Here is a 22,886-nt window from a genome sequence, read left to right as displayed (position 1 = left end):
GCAACTCGCGTGCGGAGTTTGATGTGATAATACAGTTTCCATCGGTTTGCCATTACATTACAACACAGTATTACAACATAGCATTAGCTGTTGGAACACAAGGAAAAACAAGCCAGCGGTGCGTTGCCAGTTTGGAAAACCAAGAGAACTGAAACATCTCTGAGCTGAAGGCTTCACACACTCTGCTCTGTTCCATAGACTTAGAGGAGAATACCTGTCATTTACAGTTATAGTACATTTACTTCTGTCTATGTCTAGTTTACATTTCCCTCAATCATTTCACAATGCATGCCATATGTAATTACATTTTTTAACATTTACTCGTTTTTAAAATCCAAACTTTCTGGTGTCAAACCGAGCTTGAACTGAACTGCTGTCCTGCTAAATAAAAAGCCATGGATGTGACAGTGAAGTGTTTCGGAGGGATTATGTCCTGGAGGAGACGTCCATTTCTTCCTGTGGGGGTCAGCTGACTGACAGGAAGCAGAGCGTGGGGCGTCCTGGTGGCCTAGAGGTCTGGGGCGCATACCATGTGGCTGCAACGTCCTGGGTTCGAGTCTGGCCCAGGACCTTTGTTGCATGTCATCCTCTCTCCACTGTGAACTCTCAAATAAAGGCTGAAATTCCTCCCATGATAAAAACAACAACAAAAGAGAGCAGAGCGTAACGCAGCGCTGAGATGAAAACACTCGACTCAGCTCAGTGAAATGAGGAGAAAACAGAAAGTTAAGATTAGTTTCCTGTGATGGATTCTCTCGCTCTGTGGAAGTTTGTTTTTCATACCGGACAAGAATGAATGAAGGAGGAAAATGAGTGCTGACATCTGAACTATGCTGACTGAGAGGAAGCCGGACCGCTGGACTGACTTAAGCCGATTACTGTCAAACTGAGTCTGACAGTAACGCTGTGTCTTTGTTTAGTTGCACCATGGAGACTGAAGGTTCATCTGAACTAAAGGGAAAACGAACCAAATCACTTTCTCAGACAGTGACGCTTTCACCTTCTGTGGCCATTAACATGCAAGACATAATCAATGTTTCCTGCCCCAATTAACGTTAAGAGCTTATAAGCTAAATTACACAATAGTGAGACAAAAAGAGGCTAAACCTAACAAGCTAGTTTAACATTACCAAACAATAACAAATAGGTAGGTTATCTTGTACAAAGTATGAACATTAATTTGTATTTTGTCTCCCACAGACACTACAAACAGACATAAATCTATGAATACAACTAGATGTAACTAATACAGACAACAATAGTGACATCTAGTGGTGTAACTGTTTAAACAGGGTAAAAGTCATGTAGTTAGGCCTAATGTAATTGCCCCTTTCACTATTATGGTGGAAAAACTTTATTTTATACTAAGCTAGCTCCATAGGTGAACCATCAGGCAGATTGGTCGCTGCATCTTGGGCCCCGCCTCCCTTTGGGCCCCGCCTCCCTTTGGGCCCCGCCTCCCTGAGGCACGCCCTTTGGGCCCCGCCTCCTTCTGGGCCCCGCCTCCCTCCGGGCCCTGCCTCCCTCTGGGCCCCGCCTCTCTCTGGACCCCCACCATTTGGACAAATTGGTTAAAAAAATTGTGTAACAAAGTTGAATGGAGGGAGTATCTCAGTATGAAAGTAAGTGCGCCATAAGAAATAGACTTGATAGCATCCGACCTCCCATCACCATCTGTATTATTTACTTGGTGATGGAGAAGGCCAGTCAGCCAATCACAGGGCTCGCTAAACTGTCAATCATCATGAAGCAGTTTACGGCAACCAAACGGCAAGATGTCCAAATGATGCTACCAGGTGAAGAGAAGATAGAGAGAGGAAAAGATAAAAGAGCTCAAATTAAAGGCATGTTACTGTGCTAAGGAAGAATACAGTGTGTGTAAAACAGAACAGTCTTTTTATGTCATGAATGACAAAAACAAAAGTTTAATAGTTTTGTTGCCACTGTGTGTAACATCGCTCAGGACCTTCAAACAGCAAGGGACGGCTCCGGTTAGCTCAAACAGCAGAGCTTCAGCACACCTGAGTACAAGGTGAGAGGTGCGTGGGACAATTAAAGAAATACCAATAATACAGGACCTTTAACCATCCTTCTATTGAGCTGCTGTAGTGTTTGGAGTGAAGACCTGTTGGGTCAGGTCATATCGTGTAATCTATTGTTTTCATTGACTAAAGTGGAAAAAAACCAAACCATCCATTCCAAGACAGAAAATGAACATGTAAGAGAAACAGACACACCCTCTTCCTAAAGCAGATCCTCCCTGTATGAACTGTGGGACATTTACCAATCCACAGGATCTGATGTAACCGTCCCCAGAGCGGGCCGACCGGGCCGAGCCAGCGCACAGACCTGGCTGGGACGTTTGGAGGGGTGGGGGGGGGGAGTTCTGCCTCTTTGACATACAAGTAAAAAGGAGTTCAACTCTTGTCTGAGGCAAAACTGAACCTGTTTTTATCTAAATTTTAGCTTGATTTTGTCCATATTTGTGTCCTTTGCTCTCTATAAAGCTTTATGACTTGCCTGTTTGTTAAAAGAGATTCAGAAACAAACTAAAGTGAATAATTTTGGGCGTGTCCAGACTAATAGTTTCTTTAGCGTTTAGGATGAAAAATAGACTTTAAGTAACATCTAGACACTCTTTCTTTATCCTGCAGGAGCTCTGATCTCAGATTTCTGCCTCGCTCTTCCTGACCTTTCATCCATTCAGACACAAAATCCCAAACTGACTCCACATCAGCAGTCCGGTCCAGTTTTAAGGAAACTCAAAGTTTCCCCTTGACTTTAGGAACAGATTGAGTCACAGTGGAGCCGAGTGTCTTTCTCAGCTCGCCCTGTGTGTCTAGTTCAGAACAACACACACACACACACACACACACACACACACACACACACACACACACACACAGATGTTGAGAATAACACATATTGACACAACATTTGTTATGAATAAAGTATGAAGAGTTCTAGTCCAAAACACTACGTATCTACTCTGGAAACAAATAAGTAAATCAAACTAAAGCATTCAGTCTGTAAAAGTGTCTCATCTATTCAACCAAGGACTGAAAGGAAAACTCCTCAGATCTTCCTCTGTCAGATCTCTTCAGAGGTCGTCTAGTGCTGGCTTGCTAAATGTCCCACAAAAGAATTACAAAAAGTATGGTGAAGCAGCTTTCTGTTCTTATGCACCAAAGGTTTGGAACAAACTCCCATTACAAATAAGACAAGCAACTTCTGTTGATAGTTTTAAGAAACAGCTCAAAACCCATTTTTATGATCTTGCTTTTAATTAATTCCACCTTTTTATTTTTGACACCATTGTTATGAATTCATATTTCTTTTATATTTCTTATACATGTTTTATGCTTTTTATATTTAGGATTGTTCTTTATTATTTTCAATTTATTTTATACTTGTACTTGTTTTATGCTTTTTATATCTAGGACTGTTCTTTATTATTTTTAATTTATTTTATTATTATCTTATTCTTTGATATACTTGTTTGATGCTTTTTATATCTTAGGATTCTTGTCTTAATACCTGTGTTATTGATTTTTATTGTTTCTCTTGTAAAGCACTTTGAGCTGCTTCTAGAAAGAAGCCCTCGCTCTTTGATTCTGAGGGACTGACACCAAAACCTGACGTTTACCGCTGAGGTTTTACATCCTGAAACATTTTCTCATATCAAACTCCACTGTAGCTGCTGGAAACATCTGGAGGTGATGTCACCTCGTCTACGATTGGCCGGTTATCCACCGAGAAGAAAAACACAACAAACTACTAAATGGACCCAGGAATGTTTTAGGGGAGTTTTCCTTTGAGCTCCTTTAAGTTTCTTTTCCTTTGAGTTCCTTTAACTTCCTTACTATCCTTTAAAAAGTAGCCTCATTTGGTTTACTTTCCTGCTGTCAATCATTTTGTCAGAGTATAGTTTTATTGTTTCCTTACTGTTTCTCATTTTGGAACCAAACTCTTCAAATGTTGTGTTAGTATGTTGTTACACTGCAAAAAATGACAAGCTGTCCAGTGATTTTATCTTGTTTCCAGACCTATCAGCTTATTTCATGATATTTTTAGTCAAATTCTCTCACTGAGAGAAGGCAGATAATCTGCTGGTTTCAGTAAATTTCGCTTGATTCATGCCAATATGACTTCTTTCAAGAAATCTTCATAAAACAATTAAGAAAATCTTAAACCCAGAAACTTTCTCCAAGACAATTTTACCAAATAAATGTCCTGAAACAAGTTACAGTCTCCTGAAAAAAGTCAAATTTGTTGAAACCGGTAAAGTTAAGATGATTTCACTAAAAAATCCTAAAAAATAAGCTTGATAAGTCTGGATCCAAGATGAACTAACTTAACAAGTCTGTGAGTTTTTGCAGTGTATTAACCTCTGCTGTGTGGAAAGCAGCACGGTGTGTGTTGTGCTGAAGCAGACAGCCGGGCGGCGGCGGCGCTGGATCTTGTGGATGTTTTTCTAGAAGCCGTACGGCCCGACGATGATGGTGAGGCGGAGCAGGGAGCTGGAGCGGTAGCTGAGGCCGGCGTTCTGCGTCACCATCTCCAGGTCCAGGACGTGCTCCCTGGGCCCGCCCAGCGCCCGCGTCATCACCAGCATCCCGCTGACGTTACTGGAGCGCTGCAGGGAACGCAACAGGGACCGCATGTAAATATGATGGAGGTCTCTAATTCACGAGATTAGATTACATTAGACTAGATTAGATTAGATTAGATTAGACTAGATTAGATTAGATTAGACTAGATTAGATTAGACTACATTAGATTAGATTAGATTAGATTAGATTAGTCTAGATTAGATTAGTCTAGACTAGATTAGTTTAGATTAGATTAGATGAGACTAGACTAGACTACATTAGATTAAATTAGATTACATTGGATTGGATTACATTAGATTAGATTAGATTAAACTATATTAGATTCAATTACATTAGATTAGACTAGACTAGATTAGACTAGATTAGTTTAGATTTGTTTAGTTTAGATTAGATTAGATTAGATTAGACTAGATTAGATTAGATTAGTTTAGTTTAGATTAGATTAGATTAGGCTAGATTAGATTACATTAGATTAAACTAGATTAGATTAGATTAAACTAGATTAGATTCAATTAGATTAGATTAGACTAGACTAGACTAGATTAGTTTAGATTAGATTAGATTAGATCAGACTAGATTAGATTAGTTTAGATTAGATTAGATTAGATTAGACTAGATTAGATTACATTAGATTGCATTAGTTTAGTTTAGTTTAGATTAGACTAGATTAGTTTAGTTTAGTTTAGATTAGACTAGGTTAGATTAGTCTAGATTAGATTAGACTAGATTAGATTTGTTTAGATTCGTTTAGATTAGATTACATTAGATTACATTAGATTACATTAGTTTAGTTTAGATTAGTCTAGACTAGATTAGATTAGTCTAGACTAGACTAGATTAGATTTGTTTAGATTAGTGTAGATTATATTACATTAGTTTAGTTTCGATTGGATTGGATTAGTTTAGTTTAGTTTAGTCTAGACTAGATTAGATTAGTCTAGACTAGACTAGACTAGATTAGATTTGTTTAGATTAGTGTAGATTAGATTACATTAGTTTAGTTTCGATTGGATTGGATTGGTTTAGTTTAGTTTAGTTTAGACTAGACTTGTTTTGTTTAGTTTAGTTTAGTTTAGTTTCATTTCGTTTAGGTTTGGTCCGGTCTAGACTACACTAGCCTAGACTAGACTAGTTTAATTTAGATATAGATTAATTTAGTTTAGTTTAGATTATATTAGATTACATTACATTAGATTAGTTAGAAATTGTGTTGTTGCAGGAAACAGGAAACAGGAAACAGGAAACAGAATACAGAATACAGAATACAGAAAATAAAAACAGAATATAAATAAGAACAGAGCAGATTCAGATGTTAAAATGACACAAACAGCAGTTTACAGTTTAGAGAAGAGAGCTTGTACCCAGAAGGTCGCAGGTTCAAATCCCCAGACTGGCTGAGAGACTCTGGGCCACTCCCCCCCCCCTCCCTCAGTAACTACTGCCAATGTGCTCTTGAGCAAGAACCTGAACCTCCAGCTGCTTCCTGCTCCCAGTGTCAGGCCAGACTGGCTGGACTGGGCAGGGAGGAGTCAGCATCAAATCATGCATGGGAAATATAAAACTACACTATCGAGGCAACAAACTGTCAAAAGTCTTTATAATATTTCACATTTACACTCATTAGATCTTCACCTGATTAAGGAAACACTTACGCCTAAATACCTTTATCTGAATATCTTAAACACAGTTGATTTGAATCTAAATCTTTAAATAATTTTAAATCTCTTCTTAAAATACATTTCTATAGACTTCCTTTTCCTAATTGAGAAACTGAGAAGAGAAAGAGAGCAGGAATTATCTGATGTTGGATATTTGCATCAATACTGATTTTCAGTGTGTTCTGGTCTTATCTCATTGTCAGAGTCGGTCCATTCATGAACTGAAGTGAGAATTCATGGTAAGATAAGATAAGATAAGATTAGATAAGATAAGATATCACTTTATTAATCCCCTTGGGGAAAACTGAGTTCAGCTCCTGCAGTTGGAGTTGGAATGTGAAAAAACCTTCCGGAAATAGAATTGGATTTGAATTTGAATTTCAGGAAGTTGAATTAAATTCGATGAAATTCTGTGAAATTCCATGTTTTGTTTTCTCTTACCACATATCTGAGATTACACATAGTGTTATATATTATCAATACCCAGCTGTAAGGAAACAGAATGTGAATTTTATTTGTCAGTGTTGAATTTCATCGAATTCAATTCAACTTCCTGAAATTCAAATTCAATTGCAATTCTGTTTCCTGTAGGTTTTTTCAAATTCCAATTCTGCAGTTGAACTCAATTGATGAGTTCAATCATGAATTGACCCCAACCTGCTTCATTATTATTCTTAGGCTGGTTACTCAGTAATCAAAGCACTGGTGTGAATGTAAAGCAGGCGGGGCTTCAGTGTGTTGTTGCTCAAGGGCCCACGGCTGTCATGGGGTTTGAACCTGTGACCCCCGTCCCGCCGAGCGCCAGGTTTCTCACCCTGAGGAAGAACTCTCCCCCCTCGTTGCCGGCTTTGATCCTGAAGGTGTTGTGCATGTTGGGGAAGACGCTGGTGGCCTGGATCTGGAAGATGTCGGCCGGGACCGAGCGCTCCGACGTGATGCTCATGTATTTGTAGACGATGGAGGGAGGCAGGCCTCTGCACGCGCTCAGTGACTGGCAGCTGCAGCGGCTGTGGAGGACGGACCGGCAGATCAGATTTAATCAAGTTCTTTACATTCTCAGTTTAATTTCCATTTCAAAACACCAGACCTTTCCACAACTTAATGTCTTGACTTGATTTAAACATTTTGCTCAGTCAACAGTTTGGACACGCCACATTTTTCTTTATTTTTACTATTTTCCACATTTTAGAATAACAGTAAACCTCAAAACTATGAAATAACACAAATGGAATTATGCAGCGACCAAAAAAGTGTTAAACAAATCAAAACTATCTTATATTTTAGATTCTTTGCCTTGATGGAAAGGCAAAGGCTTTGGAAAGAAATTCATACATAGGATCAACTTCACTATTTATATTTGTCTAAGAAACTCATTTCAAGCATTTAAGCAGAAGCCTTTAGATCAAAATGCTTTAAGAGAATGAGACACAGAACATTCAGTCAGGAGTCAGACTGTGGACTGGATGTTTTATCCTTAATTATCTATTTTATCTTTCATTCTTTCTTTCTCTTTCTTTCTTTCTTTTTTTCGTTTTAATGTCATTTTATCCTTACTTACCTATTTTATCTTTTTTTAAATATGTGTGTATTTTTTGTGTCTTATGAAATGTGCTATATAAACAAAGTTTTCGGGTATGGAAAATGGATGTATGTATAATAATGTAATGTCTGATGTGTATTAGGACTGAGCAACAATACTTTTCCAAACTTTTTCTGCAATTCCCAAACTGTTCCTGAAACAACCCAATCCATTCCCAGACTTCCCAGAGAGCCTCACCCCTCTCCGGTCTGGACGTAGGGCTCGTGGCAGGGGTTTCTGGGATAGCAGCGGAAACCGCCGAAGTAGTTCCAGCACGTCTCGTCCTCGCGGCAGTTATGTCCCGTCTCACACTCGTTTATGTCTGTTAACAAGCACAACACTTCAGAACCAGGACAACTTTAACATACAAACCGACAGTCAGGTTTCTGAATCTGAAACTTAACGAACTCTGAGCCTTAAAGTCAGAGTAGGTAATTTGAAGAAAACAGGAAGACAGACGCACTTAACCCTAAACTCTGGGCCTTAACGAGCTCTGGGCCTTAACGAACTCTGGGCCTTAACGAGCTCTGGGCCTTAACGAACTCTGGGCCTTAACAAGCTCTGGGCCTTAACAAACTCTGGGCCTTAACGAGCTCTTTGTTTTGTTTGTTGGTTTTGTTTAATTTATTTACAGCTTTTTATAACTTTTAGTAAAAGTGCTATCCAATAATAATAATAACAATAATACTAATAGTAATACTAATAATAATAATACTTGTTGTTCAGTGAGCTGTGGAAAACTGAACTTTTTTTCTTGTTGTGTGTTCAGGTGAAACAGTAACAGTTCTTGCAGCTGGTTCCTGGATGTTATGTTCCGCTGTGTGCAGATGGATCAGTCGGCTGCCAGTCCCAACACGCCCGCTGCTCTACAGCAACAGGTAAGACTGTTTTAAGGCCTTTATATTGCTGCCTGGAAATGAATTTAGGACCAACATAAAGACCAAAATAAAGAAACAACAGCTTACAAAACCAGCCTGTTACTGACTGAACATAGTTACTGAAAGTTGTGAAACTATAAATGGGCAGAATAAGAAAAAGGACAGCAGGAAATTAATAGTTAAGAGACATGAAGTCCAACTGTGTTTAGTAAAGCAGACAGGATGCAGACTCTGTTCTGGATTCATCTAAGAAGCCTGACAATACATGGTGAAAAAATAACCTTTAATAACCTTTAATAACTGGATTTAATACTTTTTAAGGCCTTAAAAAGTAAATGTTGGTTGCTATGGTGACAACACAAGTCTGGACATTAAGGTGTAAAGTCTGTCTCACTGTGAGAACTGAGCAGATGAGTCTGTTAGCAAACTGTCAGAACTCAACTGGAAGCTAACGTTAGCGACGAGGCTAACGTAGCTTCATCACAGACTGTACTTCTCTCTCTAGCTCTTCTAGTCAACATTAGCATGTTAGCAATCCATGGCAGCGAGGAGACAGACTCAAGCCAGGGTGGCACGGAGTGGAATTTAGGAAGTATGTAGGCAGGTCCCACTGCTGTGTGGGTGTTGTGTTGTAATGACGTGTTTTAATCCCTTTTTGGACTGTTGGAGAGTGTGTTTGTCTTGTGTGTTTACAGCCGACCTGTTGGACAGCAGCGCTCCGGCTGTCTGGAGGTGTGGAAGCTCTACAGTGAAGTGATGAAATTTTGAACACAAGGCTACAGAAGAGGATTAGGGCCATGTGAAAAAATTTGAGTTCTGAGATTCATCTCAGAACTCAAATACATTTTTCATGTGGCCCTAGTCCTCTTCCGTACAAGGCCCAGGTTGAAAACAACCAGAATTATCAGGCATCACTCTCTACTGTATGTAGGCTATATAAAAAAATGTAGGCTACTAACATTACCTCTTCATTTTATAGTACATAGTTCACATGAAAAGATCCCTAATTTGATTTTCTCTTTGCTCACCTTGGCGTGTTTCTTGGAACACAGGAGCGTAGTTTTGGGGGAAAAAATGCACCGACTTGACGGTCCCGCCTCTAACATGGCCATCAGCCAATCATAACTCAGGATTTTGGGTGGCACCTGGGGTGGCCAATCAGATTTCAGGGGTAGACCTGCCCCTGAAGCTGCTTTGGTTCTTGCTGTAAAACCTCTCAGCTCAGTGACTTGCTGTAAGTCGCTTTATACAGAAGCTAGTCCAACGGGTCACATCAAAATGGCCGCCGCTCCGACCGTCCAGGAACGTTGATTTGAATGAGAATGACTGTTCTATCTGTTCTAGTTCTGTGGGAGGAACTGAGTCTGTTTCCTCCCGACTCTGTGGAGACACAAACGACTTCTGGAGATATTCTGACAAACAGTTTGGACTCATTGTTGCAGCAAGCGGCAGCGGAGCTCGCTGCTTCAACTGACAGCTGCCTGGAGACAATACTGTCTGTGGGTCCAACAGCTACAGACAATACTGTCTGTGGGTCCAACAGCTACAGGAGGAAGAGACTCATTATGTATAGACGGTGGATCTGCTGTACCTTGGCACATGCGTGTTCCCTGGAGCTGGTATCCGTCCGGACAGACGCAGGCGTAACCGCCAGGCTGGTTGACACACTGCCACTGACACATGTAGTTGGAGAAGGAGCACTCGTCGACGTCTGGAGGAACATCAGCAAACATCAACAGGCTGCCGGTCAAATCCAGACGGGCTGGAGTCTGAAGAAACTCCTTCACTGGGTTAGATACTGATGACCAGGAGGCGAAATCCAGTTTACTACCTTTTGCTTTGTTTTTATTTAGAAAAGCAATACAATAACATTTGGTCACCAGGGCGATTACTATTATGGTATACAGATTAAATTATTACACATTAAGATTATGTATTGTGTATGCAGTGTATGCACCTCGCAGTTTTGGACTACCTGCATTCTGATACCTATTTGCGTGGATCCGGCACCTCTGGTCCTTTTTTTGTCTGCCATGTAATAATCCCAATAGTTGACTCTTCTTTCCTTTCACCTCCCTTCCAAAAACCTAATTGGCTCATTTCCATATGAAGACAGGTGATTAGCCAATTAGAAAGTAGCAACAAGCGCAGAGTGATCACATCACATGAGTGAGCTGCTCTGCAGAGTGTGTCATGGTAAACTTCAGACAGCGACATGGCTAAAAGTTGAATTTTCTGTCCATATGTCCGCTGTGTGGACTATTTTGGAAAATTAGAAGGTAAGTATGATTTTTTTTGTTTGTAAACGTGTTAGCATATTCTGTAATTCTATTAGGTCTCAAAAAAGATGGGAAAAAAGGGTCCAGGTTGAAAAATACCGAAGTTACCCTTTAATGTCATCAGTCATTAGCATAATGACAGTAAACATCCTCCATAGTTTCTCCACCTGGTGGATCTGGAGGGAAATCTGCTGGATCGCTTTACGGCACAAAACAGGAAGAGGTTCTTCTTCTGTTCTTCCAGAGCAAACGGAGATAAAGCTGAAAGAGTTTCTGGCAGCAGATGGTGGAAGGAGGGAAAGGAAGATGGAGAAATCACTTCCAACATGTTGATCCTCTTCAGGGAGGGGGAGGGGGGGCAGGAAGCAACGGGGCTGATGGGAAATGTAGTCTTAATGTGGAGAAACACCAGAACTAACAATACTACTGGAGGGAGAGAGAGGACACCAATCGACTGCACCGGGCTCTCATTGGTTTACAGTCATTAGACCAACGTCAAGGGTCGTTGTGTGTGTGTATATGTATGTGTGTGTGTCTGTGTGTGTGTGTGTGTGTGTGTGTGTGTGTGTGTGTTCAGACCTTGGCAGGACAGCTGGTCTGAGGCCAGCTGGTAGCCCTGTTCACACTGACAGATGAAGGAACCCAGGATGTTGTAGCACTGATGCTGGCAGGGGTTACTGGATTCACACTCGTTCACATCTGAAACACATCAGGAACAAGTACACTCCTTTATGAAACGCAGTGAAACACATGAGGAAAAAAAACACTCAGCAGCACATTCATTTTGAGACATCTGTTTAATTATCACAAATAAACGAGAGACTATTGGTGAGAAGATTTGCCTTTACCGTGTCGATCTGAAACACAAATCAGGACAAAATACACATTCAGCAAAGGTCCATTAGAGTCCCAAAATCATGGTTAAAATCAGTTTATGGTGTTTATGTGGATTACTCTACTTTTTACCATAGTGCCGAACTAAAGTAGAGCCAGGCACTAACACTGCCAGGGTTGTCGGTTCAATTCCGTATGTCCTCATGACACTGTAAGGCACTTTGGATGCTCAGCTTGCTCAACAGCACTTTGACAGTAGATGCTGAGGGAGACGAGACTTTTACTCGTTCACTTTCCTCACCCACATTTTCTCAGCCAGATTTGAACCGGCAACCTTCTGGTCACAAGCCCGAATCTCCAACCTGTAGACCTCCGCCCCCGAAACCCTTCATCCTCTGAGGTAAAACAGCAGGTTTACCGGTGTTGGTCCACTTCCTCTGAATGGCTTTTATCTGGTTTATGGTGGTTTTATAATGTGAATAAGCATTTTGTGATTCACATTAAACCTGAATCAATTCAGCTAAAACCAGTAAAACCGCAGCAGAAGATAAAAATCTCCTGGCAGACGGAGGAGCTGAGCTGCTGTCTCACCTGTCATCGGACTGATAACATCCAGACATCCAGACAGAACCTCCTCTGCAATTTGAAGCCATTATCGGTCTATATTCTCTCATATAGAAGATATACATTTGTCAAATTCATTTGATATATACCATCATTTTTGAAAAAAAAAAGATTTACGTAGAACTTGAAGGTTAGCTAATTAACTAGCTAACTAGCATCTCAGTATGGTAGATTGTATTGTTTCAGTTAGCAGCAGAGCGCTAGGCTTCATAATATTAGCTTCCTCCTCTCTTACCTCGTCTTTTTCACTGAGCTTCAGTCTAACATTATTTAGTCAGAAAAACTCTCATTGGCTCCGCCCACTGAGGTTTGATTCAACCAATCAGATTATTTCTACCTCTGAGAAATGTTTGTATAACAATCTGCTCCTCTGACAGAAACACACTGAATACACATTTATGTTTTTGTGGCATTTAGAAAGTTGGTGCAAAATTCTTTTGATGGAAACATAATTGATGACTACTCTATTGATGATGATGAATCAAGTTGAGAAAAAATTCTAGCCAGCAAGTTGTTTCCAAAGTAATTTACTGACATCCCTGACTCATCTGTGCTCAGTGTGAGTCAGATTCCTCATGAAGGAACAACCGACTGTTGGGAAACATACATTAGATTAGTTGGATTAGTTTGTCTTGTTCAGTCATGTAGGAGTAACTCTGTTTAACTCTATGAGTCCTTTCAATAGCAGATTGTAGTTTTAGTTCTAAAATCATTTCTCAGAGGCAGAGCTGCTCTGGAGGCAGAAATAATCTGATTGGTTGAGTTAAACCTCAGTGGGCGGAGCTTACTGCAGATCCTACAAAACCAACCAGAGCTGCTCTCTAACAGTCGATACAGATTGCATCCCACTGTATTCTCAACCTACTAAACACTGACCGGGTGGCAGGGAGACTGTCCTGTAACTGAAATGCCACAGGTTCAATCCCCTAACAGCCGTGTGTCCTGGTGGCTCAGTGGGCTGCAGGCTGGTTCACGCTTCATGCCGTCCCTGTGCCTTGGTGTTCAGGCTTCTGCGTATACTTCTGCGTTGAAGCTTCTCCGTAGCTCTTCGCAGTGTCTCCGTATTTTACTGCTCCTCTCTAAAAGTGCGACCGAGCGTAGAGCGATGCAAGACCGCAAGAGCTGTGATTGGCCGCTCGGTGTCTCCTCCTCCTGTATCGGTTGCTGTGGGCCGATAGTGAAGACAACATGGAGCAGATGGAGGAGAGACGAGCTGAGGAGGTTCAGATGTTCATCTCCCAATTATAAAGATACCAGATGAGCTGAAATATCCACAACTTGAGTTTCAGAGAATGGAAACAGTACTTCTTCTTCTGTTATTACGCTCAGAATCACCAACGCAAAACTACAGATGCTCGTACCGCCACCTGCAGCGTAGCATCGGCAGTATTTCGATGCAGAAATGTCATTTGGCCTTTGATCTGTTCTGGGTGAGCAGGTTCAGTGCCTTGCTCAAAGACACTCGGACAGGACACGGTAACTGATGTGGGGATTGAACCTGTGACCCTCCAGTGTCAGGCCGGTCTCTCTAAACCCCTCCCCCCCCCCCTTACCTCTGCAGTAGTTGAACTCGTCGGGCATGAATCCGACAGCGCACTGGACGGCGGTCAGTCCGGTGCCGACGCTCTGGACGATGGTCAGTCCGGCGCCGGGGCTCTGGACGGTGCGGCGGCTCGGCAGGACGGGCAGCGGCGGCGGCGGCGGGCGAGCGGCGGGACGCTCCTCCACCACGGGGGGCGCCGTGGGCTCCTCCGCCCCGTCGCTCACGATGATCTGGGCGTTCTGCGGCAGGCAGAAGTAGCCGCCGAAGTGGTTGATGCACCTCATCCCTCCTTTACAGGCGTCCGGCACCGTGGCGCACTCGTTGATGTCTGGGAAATGTAGTCCAACAAGTTGAGGCCAGTCATGAACTTAATAGAGAATGCATGGTAAGTTGAATTCAAATGTGCAAGTCTCCCAGCTGTAAGGAAACAGAATGTGAACTGAATTGGAATAACAGGAAACAGAATTGAATTCCATTAAATTTCATGAAACTCCACTTCTAAGAGAGTTTGTCTCAACTCTAAACATTATAAATCAAAACATTATGAAATAATAAAAGGCAGTTCAACAAATCAAACACATTCAGTCATAATGTATGGATTACCATCACATGTTCTGCATCAAACACCAGCTGAAAGATTAACATTTTATGATATTCAGTATTGATCATAATACTACATCTCAGATATGCAGTAAGAAAAAAAACAAAAACAAAAAAAAAAACATGGAATTTCACAGAATTTCATTGAATTAAAGTCAACTTCCTGAAATTTCAATTCCAGTTCCAATTCCAGTTGTAATTGGTGAGTTCATTCATGAATTGAGTCAAACACCTGAAGACGCTACACTGCAGAGTGTCTGCAGGTTTACAAAAAGCCAAATTGAAAGGGGCAATAATTCAGGTGTTACAGACTATAATATATCTGTGGAGGTTGATAGGGTTGCTGATCAATATCGATGACTCATTGATTACTTGGCCAGCTGCTGAGATATTCTGGCTTTAAAAACTCACTTTCCGGCCCGAACTCGGTTTATGAATAAAAACTCCCCGCCCGCTGGAGCTCTAGATTTAAGACTTTTTCAGACTTTGATATCAACACGTTCCATACAACCATGACGGATTATATATTAAAATACATTTTGAGCCGTTTGCATGCTCGCCTCACCTTTGCACTCTTGTTCTTCAACGTTGAACTCGTAGCCGTCTGTACACTGTCAGGGAAGATCATTCAGGTTAACGGATCATTTGACTGATGGATCAGATGACTGATGGATCAGATGAAGGATCCAGAGTCCGTTCAGGAAGTGGATTCACCTCAAAATCTGAATGTTTTGTTATAAAAGGTTTTCACTACAGAACTGACTGAGGATGAAGGCTCTGCTGTCTGTTACTGGCAGTGTATGGATGGCCTCTCTATGTGCCCCTTTTTCTATGTGTGGGTATCTCTACCATAGAGATATTAGAGATATATTAATATATATAGCATATTTTTTCGAATTCGTATGTATTGTGCTGGTGCCTGATTTTTGTATTGATAAAGTACTAGAATTGTTTCTCTGTTGTTTTTATTGATGGAACTATGGATGACATTTCTTTGTGCTCTATTTCTATGTCCAGTACTCTCTACTAATTAGACCATGTGAGTAACTAATTACATTTACTCCACTTACTACATTTACTTTGTCATTTCTAATGTTTCCAGTGAAAAGAATCTAGTTTGAACTCTGACCTCTCTCCTTTTAGAACCACATGGAAAAGATCACAGCTAACAACGTTCTCTGTTCTAAAGAGGAACTCAGACACTTTTTACTTTTACTGAAGGAGATTTTTACACCAGAACTTTTACCTCTACTTAAGTAAAATACCAGTAAAGTAACAGTACTTGAGTAGGACATTCTAGTACACCTGTGTTGTGGTGATTATTGATGCCTGTCTTGTATTTAAAGGCGTCGACAGTGACATCTTTCTTTAGACCCTGACGAAGACAGTGCTGCTGTCGAAATGTTTTTGTTTTTTTTATGTTGTAAGATAATAAAGAATTCTGCATCAGAGCGATTACAGCTACAACTTTTTACTGCAAACCTCCAGAACCACTGAAACCCACACAGCCGTGCTCTACTGTACCAATCTGTACTGACGTGCATTTTTACACAAAGCCTGTCCTTCATGTGCAGATCTTCAACACATTCAGTACAGTTGCTCTCCGCCAAGCAGATCACATAGCAGCACATTTTCTATCCGGTAATAAGAGTGTTTGTATGAGGAAGTTAATATACTGTCATTACCTGTGGAGACAGAGCCGCTACATAATCATTACTTACATTAGCTGCTTTCGTTTCTGCTCTTTTACAAGCTATTGTCCTGACGACATGCAGGCGGGACGGGGGAAGTCTGGACACGTTGACCTGCTTTCCTTCTCTGCACCAAACACACTTTCTGCTCCACTGCTAACACTGACTGAGTAACAGCTCTGTTTTGGTGATACTCTAAAGTTCTCCAGTGTTGTGCTCCTCTGTTTCTCCCTGTAGACAAATGGTATTACTGCTACTACTACTACTACTACTACTACTACTACTACTATTACTACTGCTACTACTACTGCTACTACTACTACTACTACTATACTGCTACTACTACTACTACTATACTGCTACTACTACTACTGCTACTGGTACTACTACTACTGCTACTGGTACTACTAGTACTGCTACTGGTACTACTAGTACTACTATTGCTACTGCTACTGCTTCTACTACTACTACTACTACTGCTACTACTACTACTACTATTACTACTGCTACTACTACTGCTACTACTACTACTACTACTATACTGCTACTACTACTACTACTATACTGCTACTACTACTACTGCTACTGGTACTACTACTACTGCTACTGGTACTACTAGTACTGCTACTGGTACTACTAGTACTACTATTGCTACTGCTACTGCTTCTACTACTACTACTGCTACTGCTCCTACTACTAGGTTACTACTACTACTACTACTAATACTACTACTAGGCTACTACTACTAGTACTACTACTACTTGGCTTAAACTACTGTATGTTTTTAACTGTTTTTCCACAACAGCTGGACGGGAGAGAACAGGAGATACGAGGTTTCCACCCAGCAGCAGCAATCTGTCGAGTCAGCATTATCTTCTAACTGATGTTGTGTTGAAAAGTAACACAAATGTGTGTGTTGTCCCAAACTAGATGGACACAGATTGAAACTGACCCATCACTAGCCAGACTGGTGTATCTGCATGCTGTGTTCAGTTCCTTCTAGTCCAGATGTTCTCAGTCCTGGATCACAAAGCTCCAACAGTCTGCAGGTTTCACTCCAACCAAACACAGCAGATCATCACTAACTAGCTCCTCCTCTTGTAGAAGGTTGAAACCAGTGAACTGAGCTGCTGTAGTGTTTGGTCAGACTGCTGGAGCTTCAGGACCAGGATGGAGAACCTCACGTACAGCTGGTTCTTACCGAGTAGGTGACGGGTTCTTCTACCTGCTGGGACAGAACCGTGGAGACCAAAACACTGAGACAGACAAGGACCTGGAGCATCGCCATTCTCCTGCAGACGAAACACACAGGAACTCACCTCAGTTACTTCCAGTTACCATACTTTACCTCCAGTTACCTTCAATTACCTCCAGTTACCTTCAATTACCTCTATCTACCTCCAGTTATCTCCAGTTACCCTCGGTTACCTCCAGTTACCTTCAGCTAAACAGGGAATTGAACCCCCAACCTTGGCAGTAGCAGTGCCTTGCTCTACTCCATGTGAAACTGTGACACCAGTTCTGACTAAATGATTACTGGTAAAGAAACAAAGAACCTCACTATACTGAATAGCTTTTAAAGTTATTAAATCATCTGAAGCCTGTTGGTCAGGTATTTTTCCCATGATACAGTTTGTAAATGAAACCTTTTAATCATCTCCTAACTCACTTAGAGAATTGAAATAAACTGAATCACATTTATATTCTAGTGGTGAACTTTAAAAAGCTCAGTTTGAAAAATGTGTAAAATGATACAAAGCAGTTTTATAGCACACAGTGAGACAAGAAGAGAAAAAGTAGAAAAGGCGATGGAGGATCTGCTGCTCTGCAGTTAGAAAGCAATTAGTTTCCAGTCTGTAATGAGATTATATAATGATGCAAACCCAGATAATACAGCTACTGTCTGTGGATCTGTTTAGAAAACAACACAGCCTTCATGAAAAGAACTACAGTGATCCTATAATAAGTTTAGAAGGATACTTTAGAAAAATCACAGCAAAACTATAAGTATGAATACTGTAGGCATGTTATAGTGATTCCATAAAAATACCATTCAGTGTTAAGACACTTTAAGCCCTTATTGCAATATTGTAGGAATACTATAGAGATTTTTCAATATCATAGTAATACTATAGAGATATTACAGTGATACCATAGGGAAAAACACCATTAAATACTATAAAGTCACTATAAACTCACTAGTGAGTAACATACACATTAGAATAGAATGGAACATAGAATAATAGAACATAGAATATTATAGGAATGTTATAGTGATATTATAGTAATTCAATAGGAGATGAAAACACCATAAAGTACAACAAGGACCCAACAAACTCACTATTAAGTACCGCAGACATCATACAAGTTCTATAGTAATATTATAGGAATATTACAGAGGTACCATAGAAGATAATAACACCATAAAGTACGATAATATCATTATAAACGCATTATTGAGTACCATGCACACACTGTAACTCCGTGTAGTAATATTATAAAGTATTGCAGTCATACAGCAGATCAAAATACCATGAAGAACCATCAGTTCACTGTAAACTCATTATTCGGCACTGCAGACACTGTCAGGCTCTGAAGGAAAACACAGTTTGTTGTTTCTTACCTGCAGACTGACGGCAGCAGCTGCACGCGGAGCCTCTCTGCACTTTATCTCAGCATAATGTTTAATATTGGGTCGAGAAGCTGCAGGGGGGCGGAGCTCTGCGTGCTCCCTGTCTCCGGAGCGGCGGCGCCCCCTGCTGTTCACCTGAAACACCTGAACCACGTGACAGGCTCAGGTGCTGCTTACCTGTGCTGCTGGCACTGGCGTGGAAAACAGATAGGAATGGTCGAGTGGGAGGTAAAGCTAGTTACTGCGCTCCCACTGACCGGACCGGAAATGTAAATGCTCATGTTTGCTTAACACTGAACTAAATCCTGTCTTCCCTTTATATCACTTTAATGAATGCTGCACTTCTGAATCTTAATATGTCTGTTGGATAGAGCTGCTAGAAAGAGCAAACACACGTACACACACACACACACACACACACACACACACACACACACACACACACACACACAATGACACACACATACATACACATACACAAATACACACACACACAGGCTGATAAACTGTTTACCCAGAAGGCCAGAGAACAAGAGTCTGACACTTTTAGTCTCAGCTATAGTCGTTTTCTTCTTCTTCTTCTTCTTCTTCTTCTTCTTCTTCTTCTTCTTCTTCTTCTTCTTCTTCTTCTTCTTCTTCTGTTGATTTATGTGTTGATGTTTCCAGCTGTAGTGTTTTCATAATGATGTTTTGATGTTTGTGATAAATGTAATAACTGGTCAAAATATAATAAAATCTCTGAATGGATTGGAAATGTCAGAACTCAGAAAACACATTTTCTGCTGCTGCTTTTGAATGTGGAGTTTGTTGTTTATATTTTGTAACCAGACCTTTAACAGACACATGAATTAATTTTAGACTTTTTAAACGTCACTCATCCTGTTCTCGTGTTCCTTCATGATGTTTTTATACTGCTAGTGTGAAATCTGCTATTTCAATACAATCTAGTTTGACAAATTCCTGGACAGTGTAATAAGATTATTACATTATTACATTAGCTGGTGAATATTACTTCAACATATTTTTAACTGATGATATAAGACTGACTCATACTGTAATCAATTGTAACAATTATAAGAACGTAATAACATGAGTTATTATATATTAGTCAATATTATCATCAATATTATCACATCAATTAAAATGTTACATCCCTTATGAAGTAATAATAACTTGTTAATGTAATAATCTAATGTTGTAATCGCCCCATTAAGAAGATATTTTATCACATTACCACATTAACTGAAAATTGAATATAAAAGGTATTTGAGCCTTTATTTCTGGAAATGGTTTAAATACCTGGTTATAATGACAGGTTTGAGGTGATCAGTGACAGAACCTGCAGAGTCTTGCTGGTCCAGCTGTTAGACTGTCCTGTAGGCAGAAGGTCTCAGGTTCAAGTCCTGCAGCTTCGCCTCAGTGTTTTTTTTTTATTGTGCAAACAGTTAACAGTACAAAGAAGTCAAAGACATAAACAAAACTACAAAAGTTTAAAAGGTATGCTGGTATGTTGTGTTTATGTTATGTATGTTTACCTATGTATGTATATGCTAGTGAAAGTGGTAGTGAGTGTCAGGATAGGCATGTGTATGTGTGTGTGTGTATTGTGTAAGTGTGGGGGGGGGATGCAAGGGTGCACCCGTCCGAGGCGACCCCCAGGCCCTTAGGAGGGAGCATGCCCATCATGGGTCTACTACTTTTGTTCCCAGCTCCACCTGCTTACATCTTTTATGTTCTATATGGGGATAGTTTCTCTGATAGTTTCTCATAATTATGAGATGCTAAGTCATATTTTTGAGCTACTATCTCATAATAAATCATAATAAATCTCATATTTCTGACCTACACCAGCCACTTTATTAGGTACACCTGTCTCATAGCAGCTGCTCATGTGTTGCTGCAGCCCATTATCATAAGGGCCACAACTCGTGTGTTCAGATGCTCTTCTGCACTCTACTGTTGTAAAGACTGTTATTGGAGCATGTGTGGCCTTTCTGTTAGCTTGAACCAGTCTGTCCATTCTCCTCTGACCTCTGACCTCTCTCATTAACAAACTGTTTTCAGCCACAGAACTGCGGCTCACTGGATGTTTTTGGTTTATCACCGTTCTCTCTAAACTCTAGAGACTGTAGTGCATGAAAATCCCAAGAGGGCAGCTGTTTCTGAGATGCTGAACTACCAGTCTGGCACCAACAATCGCACCAATCAGTCAAAGTTGCTTAGATCAGCATCTCGCCCATTCTAATGTTTGGTCAAACAAAAAACTAAACCACTTCACCAGGTGGCGGAAACGGGTTTCCATATCCATCCGTTTTAGCCGCGCATTCAAAAGCGTGAAAACAAGAACAAAGCCTCAAAATTCACAAGCAGAAATTGAAACACATCATTGATATGGGTAAATAAGCCTATATGTAGGCTATATCAACAGAAAGGTAATTGAATACTCCACTATAAGGTATTTAAAAAACATGACAGGCTCTTCAATCATCGTGAATTTACTGCATGGTATACCTGGAATGCGCTATTACGCACTAATCTCACATTTCCTATAGCCGACCTTACAGTGTTATAGGCCTATAGTATTAGATATTAGGAAATAACCAGTATGGATAACATTTGTTAAAAGTCAAAGATGTATACATTTATAATGAGCTCTGTCCATTAAATCCGTTTGGGAACGTTTTACGCACGCACGTTCTCTCCTCTCCTCTATTCCTCCGACCCAGACAACACACACACACTCACTGGATTTCTCTGAAGCGGCTCCTTGGCATGGTTTGTCTGAAAAAAGTGTTTCTGATTAGTAGCTGTCGATATTCATGTCTGGATAGTCCATGGAAATACAGGAGCGCAATATTGAATGCTTTCAGTTTATCCACAGACAGGCTGCCCCGAGCAGACAGAGTAGACATGTGCAGGAGCTCTGTTCGCCTCATCAGACTGTTGATCTATGGCAGTAATCATATGATATGTGTGAAATTACTTTACGTGGAGTTTTGATGGCGCGGACTTGATCAATGTTAAAAGGAGGAGAAAGAGAGAAAGAGACTTCCATCTGTCTGTCAGCGCCCTGCAGCCCGGTGTGCTGCTGTAAACTGGAGGTATGCTGCAGGAAGAAAATTGCAAAAAATGTATTTACAATCCTAGTTTTTTATTCTGAAAACACGGGCATTTAAAGCCCAAATATTTTGAAAAAGTCATGGAGGAATGAGACCACAGTATTTCCAGTGTTTCAGAAATGGAAATCTCAACGCCAGTCCATGCCCTGTCTAGTGTTAATAGAAAAAATACACCAAAATACTGGTATTAAAATGGTTAAAAAGCCTATGCAATGGGTTTTACATGGCGCGTTTACGCGCGCTCTCCCCAAAGAATAGACTTGAAGCGTAAAAAGACGCTGCGGGTCACAGTGACGCGCGTGGGTCGGAGCTGGAACGCGCGCCTGTACGCGGCCGGTGGAGACAGCAGATTGATTAAAACCGGAGTTTTTGTTCTGAGAGACGGACGACTAAAAAACGCGGCTGAGTCGCGTCCGGTAAGTTTGACAGAGTGCATCTGATACAACTCCATCTACGTTTGACAAAGTGCAGCTAAACCTGACAAGTTCATCTATCTGACTGACAAAGTAGATCTACGAATGACAAAGGCGGCTGAGGATGTCCTAAAATGGCCACCGTACACTTGGTCAGTAAGGCTTTAAGTTACACTTCCCACCTGGGAACATAGCAGCAATATTGCTCTTGCCGCCACTTGACACTTCTATTTCCTGATGAGACAGGAATAAAATCAAACTAGCGTTTGTGCTCTGCCCTGTTGATTTACATTAACTCCCCCCCTCTCTCTCTCTCTCTCTCTCTCTCTCTCTCTCTCTCTCTCTCTCTCTCTCTCTCTCTCTCTCTCTCTCTCTCTCTCTCACACATCTACTTTCACTTTCACTTATCGGCGTGGCGCAGCA

General features: G+C 40.8%; 1 protein-coding gene across 2 annotated transcripts; it reads right to left on the bottom strand.

Moving 5' to 3' along the window:
* Positions 1-1,909: 1,909 nt before the first annotated feature.
* Positions 1,910-18,954, bottom strand: LOC139924878 (EGF-containing fibulin-like extracellular matrix protein 1). Of its 2 annotated transcripts, none has more exons than XM_071916089.2 (9): positions 18,923-18,954; positions 17,501-17,591; positions 15,174-15,219; positions 14,019-14,336; positions 11,587-11,706; positions 10,320-10,439; positions 8,049-8,172; positions 7,086-7,278; positions 1,910-4,636 (listed from the first exon to the last, which is right to left on the bottom strand). In XM_071916089.2, the coding sequence occupies exons 2-9, from the start codon at positions 17,585-17,587 to the stop codon at positions 4,475-4,477; spliced, it is 1,170 nt and encodes a 389-aa protein (XP_071772190.1). In that variant the 5' UTR covers positions 17,588-17,591; positions 18,923-18,954; the 3' UTR covers positions 1,910-4,474. The 2 variants fall into 2 exon arrangements, with proteins under 2 accessions (XP_071772190.1, XP_071772191.1); XM_071916090.2 differs by lacking the exon at positions 18,923-18,954 and adding an exon at positions 18,817-18,886.
* Between the last annotated feature and the right edge of the window lie 3,932 nt (positions 18,955-22,886).

Source organism: Centroberyx gerrardi, chromosome 3 (assembly GCF_048128805.1).
Source record: "Centroberyx gerrardi isolate f3 chromosome 3, fCenGer3.hap1.cur.20231027, whole genome shotgun sequence".
Taxonomy (NCBI): Eukaryota; Metazoa; Chordata; class Actinopteri; order Beryciformes; family Berycidae; genus Centroberyx; species Centroberyx gerrardi.
The sequence above is the reverse complement of the archived record's forward strand: the minus strand, read 5'-3'. Positions and strand labels throughout refer to the sequence as shown.

Excerpts from the sequence above, each read along its gene's own strand:
- LOC139924878 (XM_071916089.2), bottom strand. The coding sequence starts at position 17,587 with ATGGCGATGCTCCAGGTCCTTGTCTGTCTCAGTGTTTTGGTCTCCACG. Across the intron at positions 11,707-14,018 it reads CGAGTTCAACTACTGCAGAG|ATGTGAACGAGTGTGAATCC; the intron begins GTAAGGGGGGGG and ends GATGTGTTTCAG. Across the intron at positions 4,637-7,085 it reads GGGGAGAGTTCTTCCTCAGG|CGCTCCAGTAACGTCAGCGG; the intron begins GTGAGAAACCTG and ends CGTTCCCTGCAG.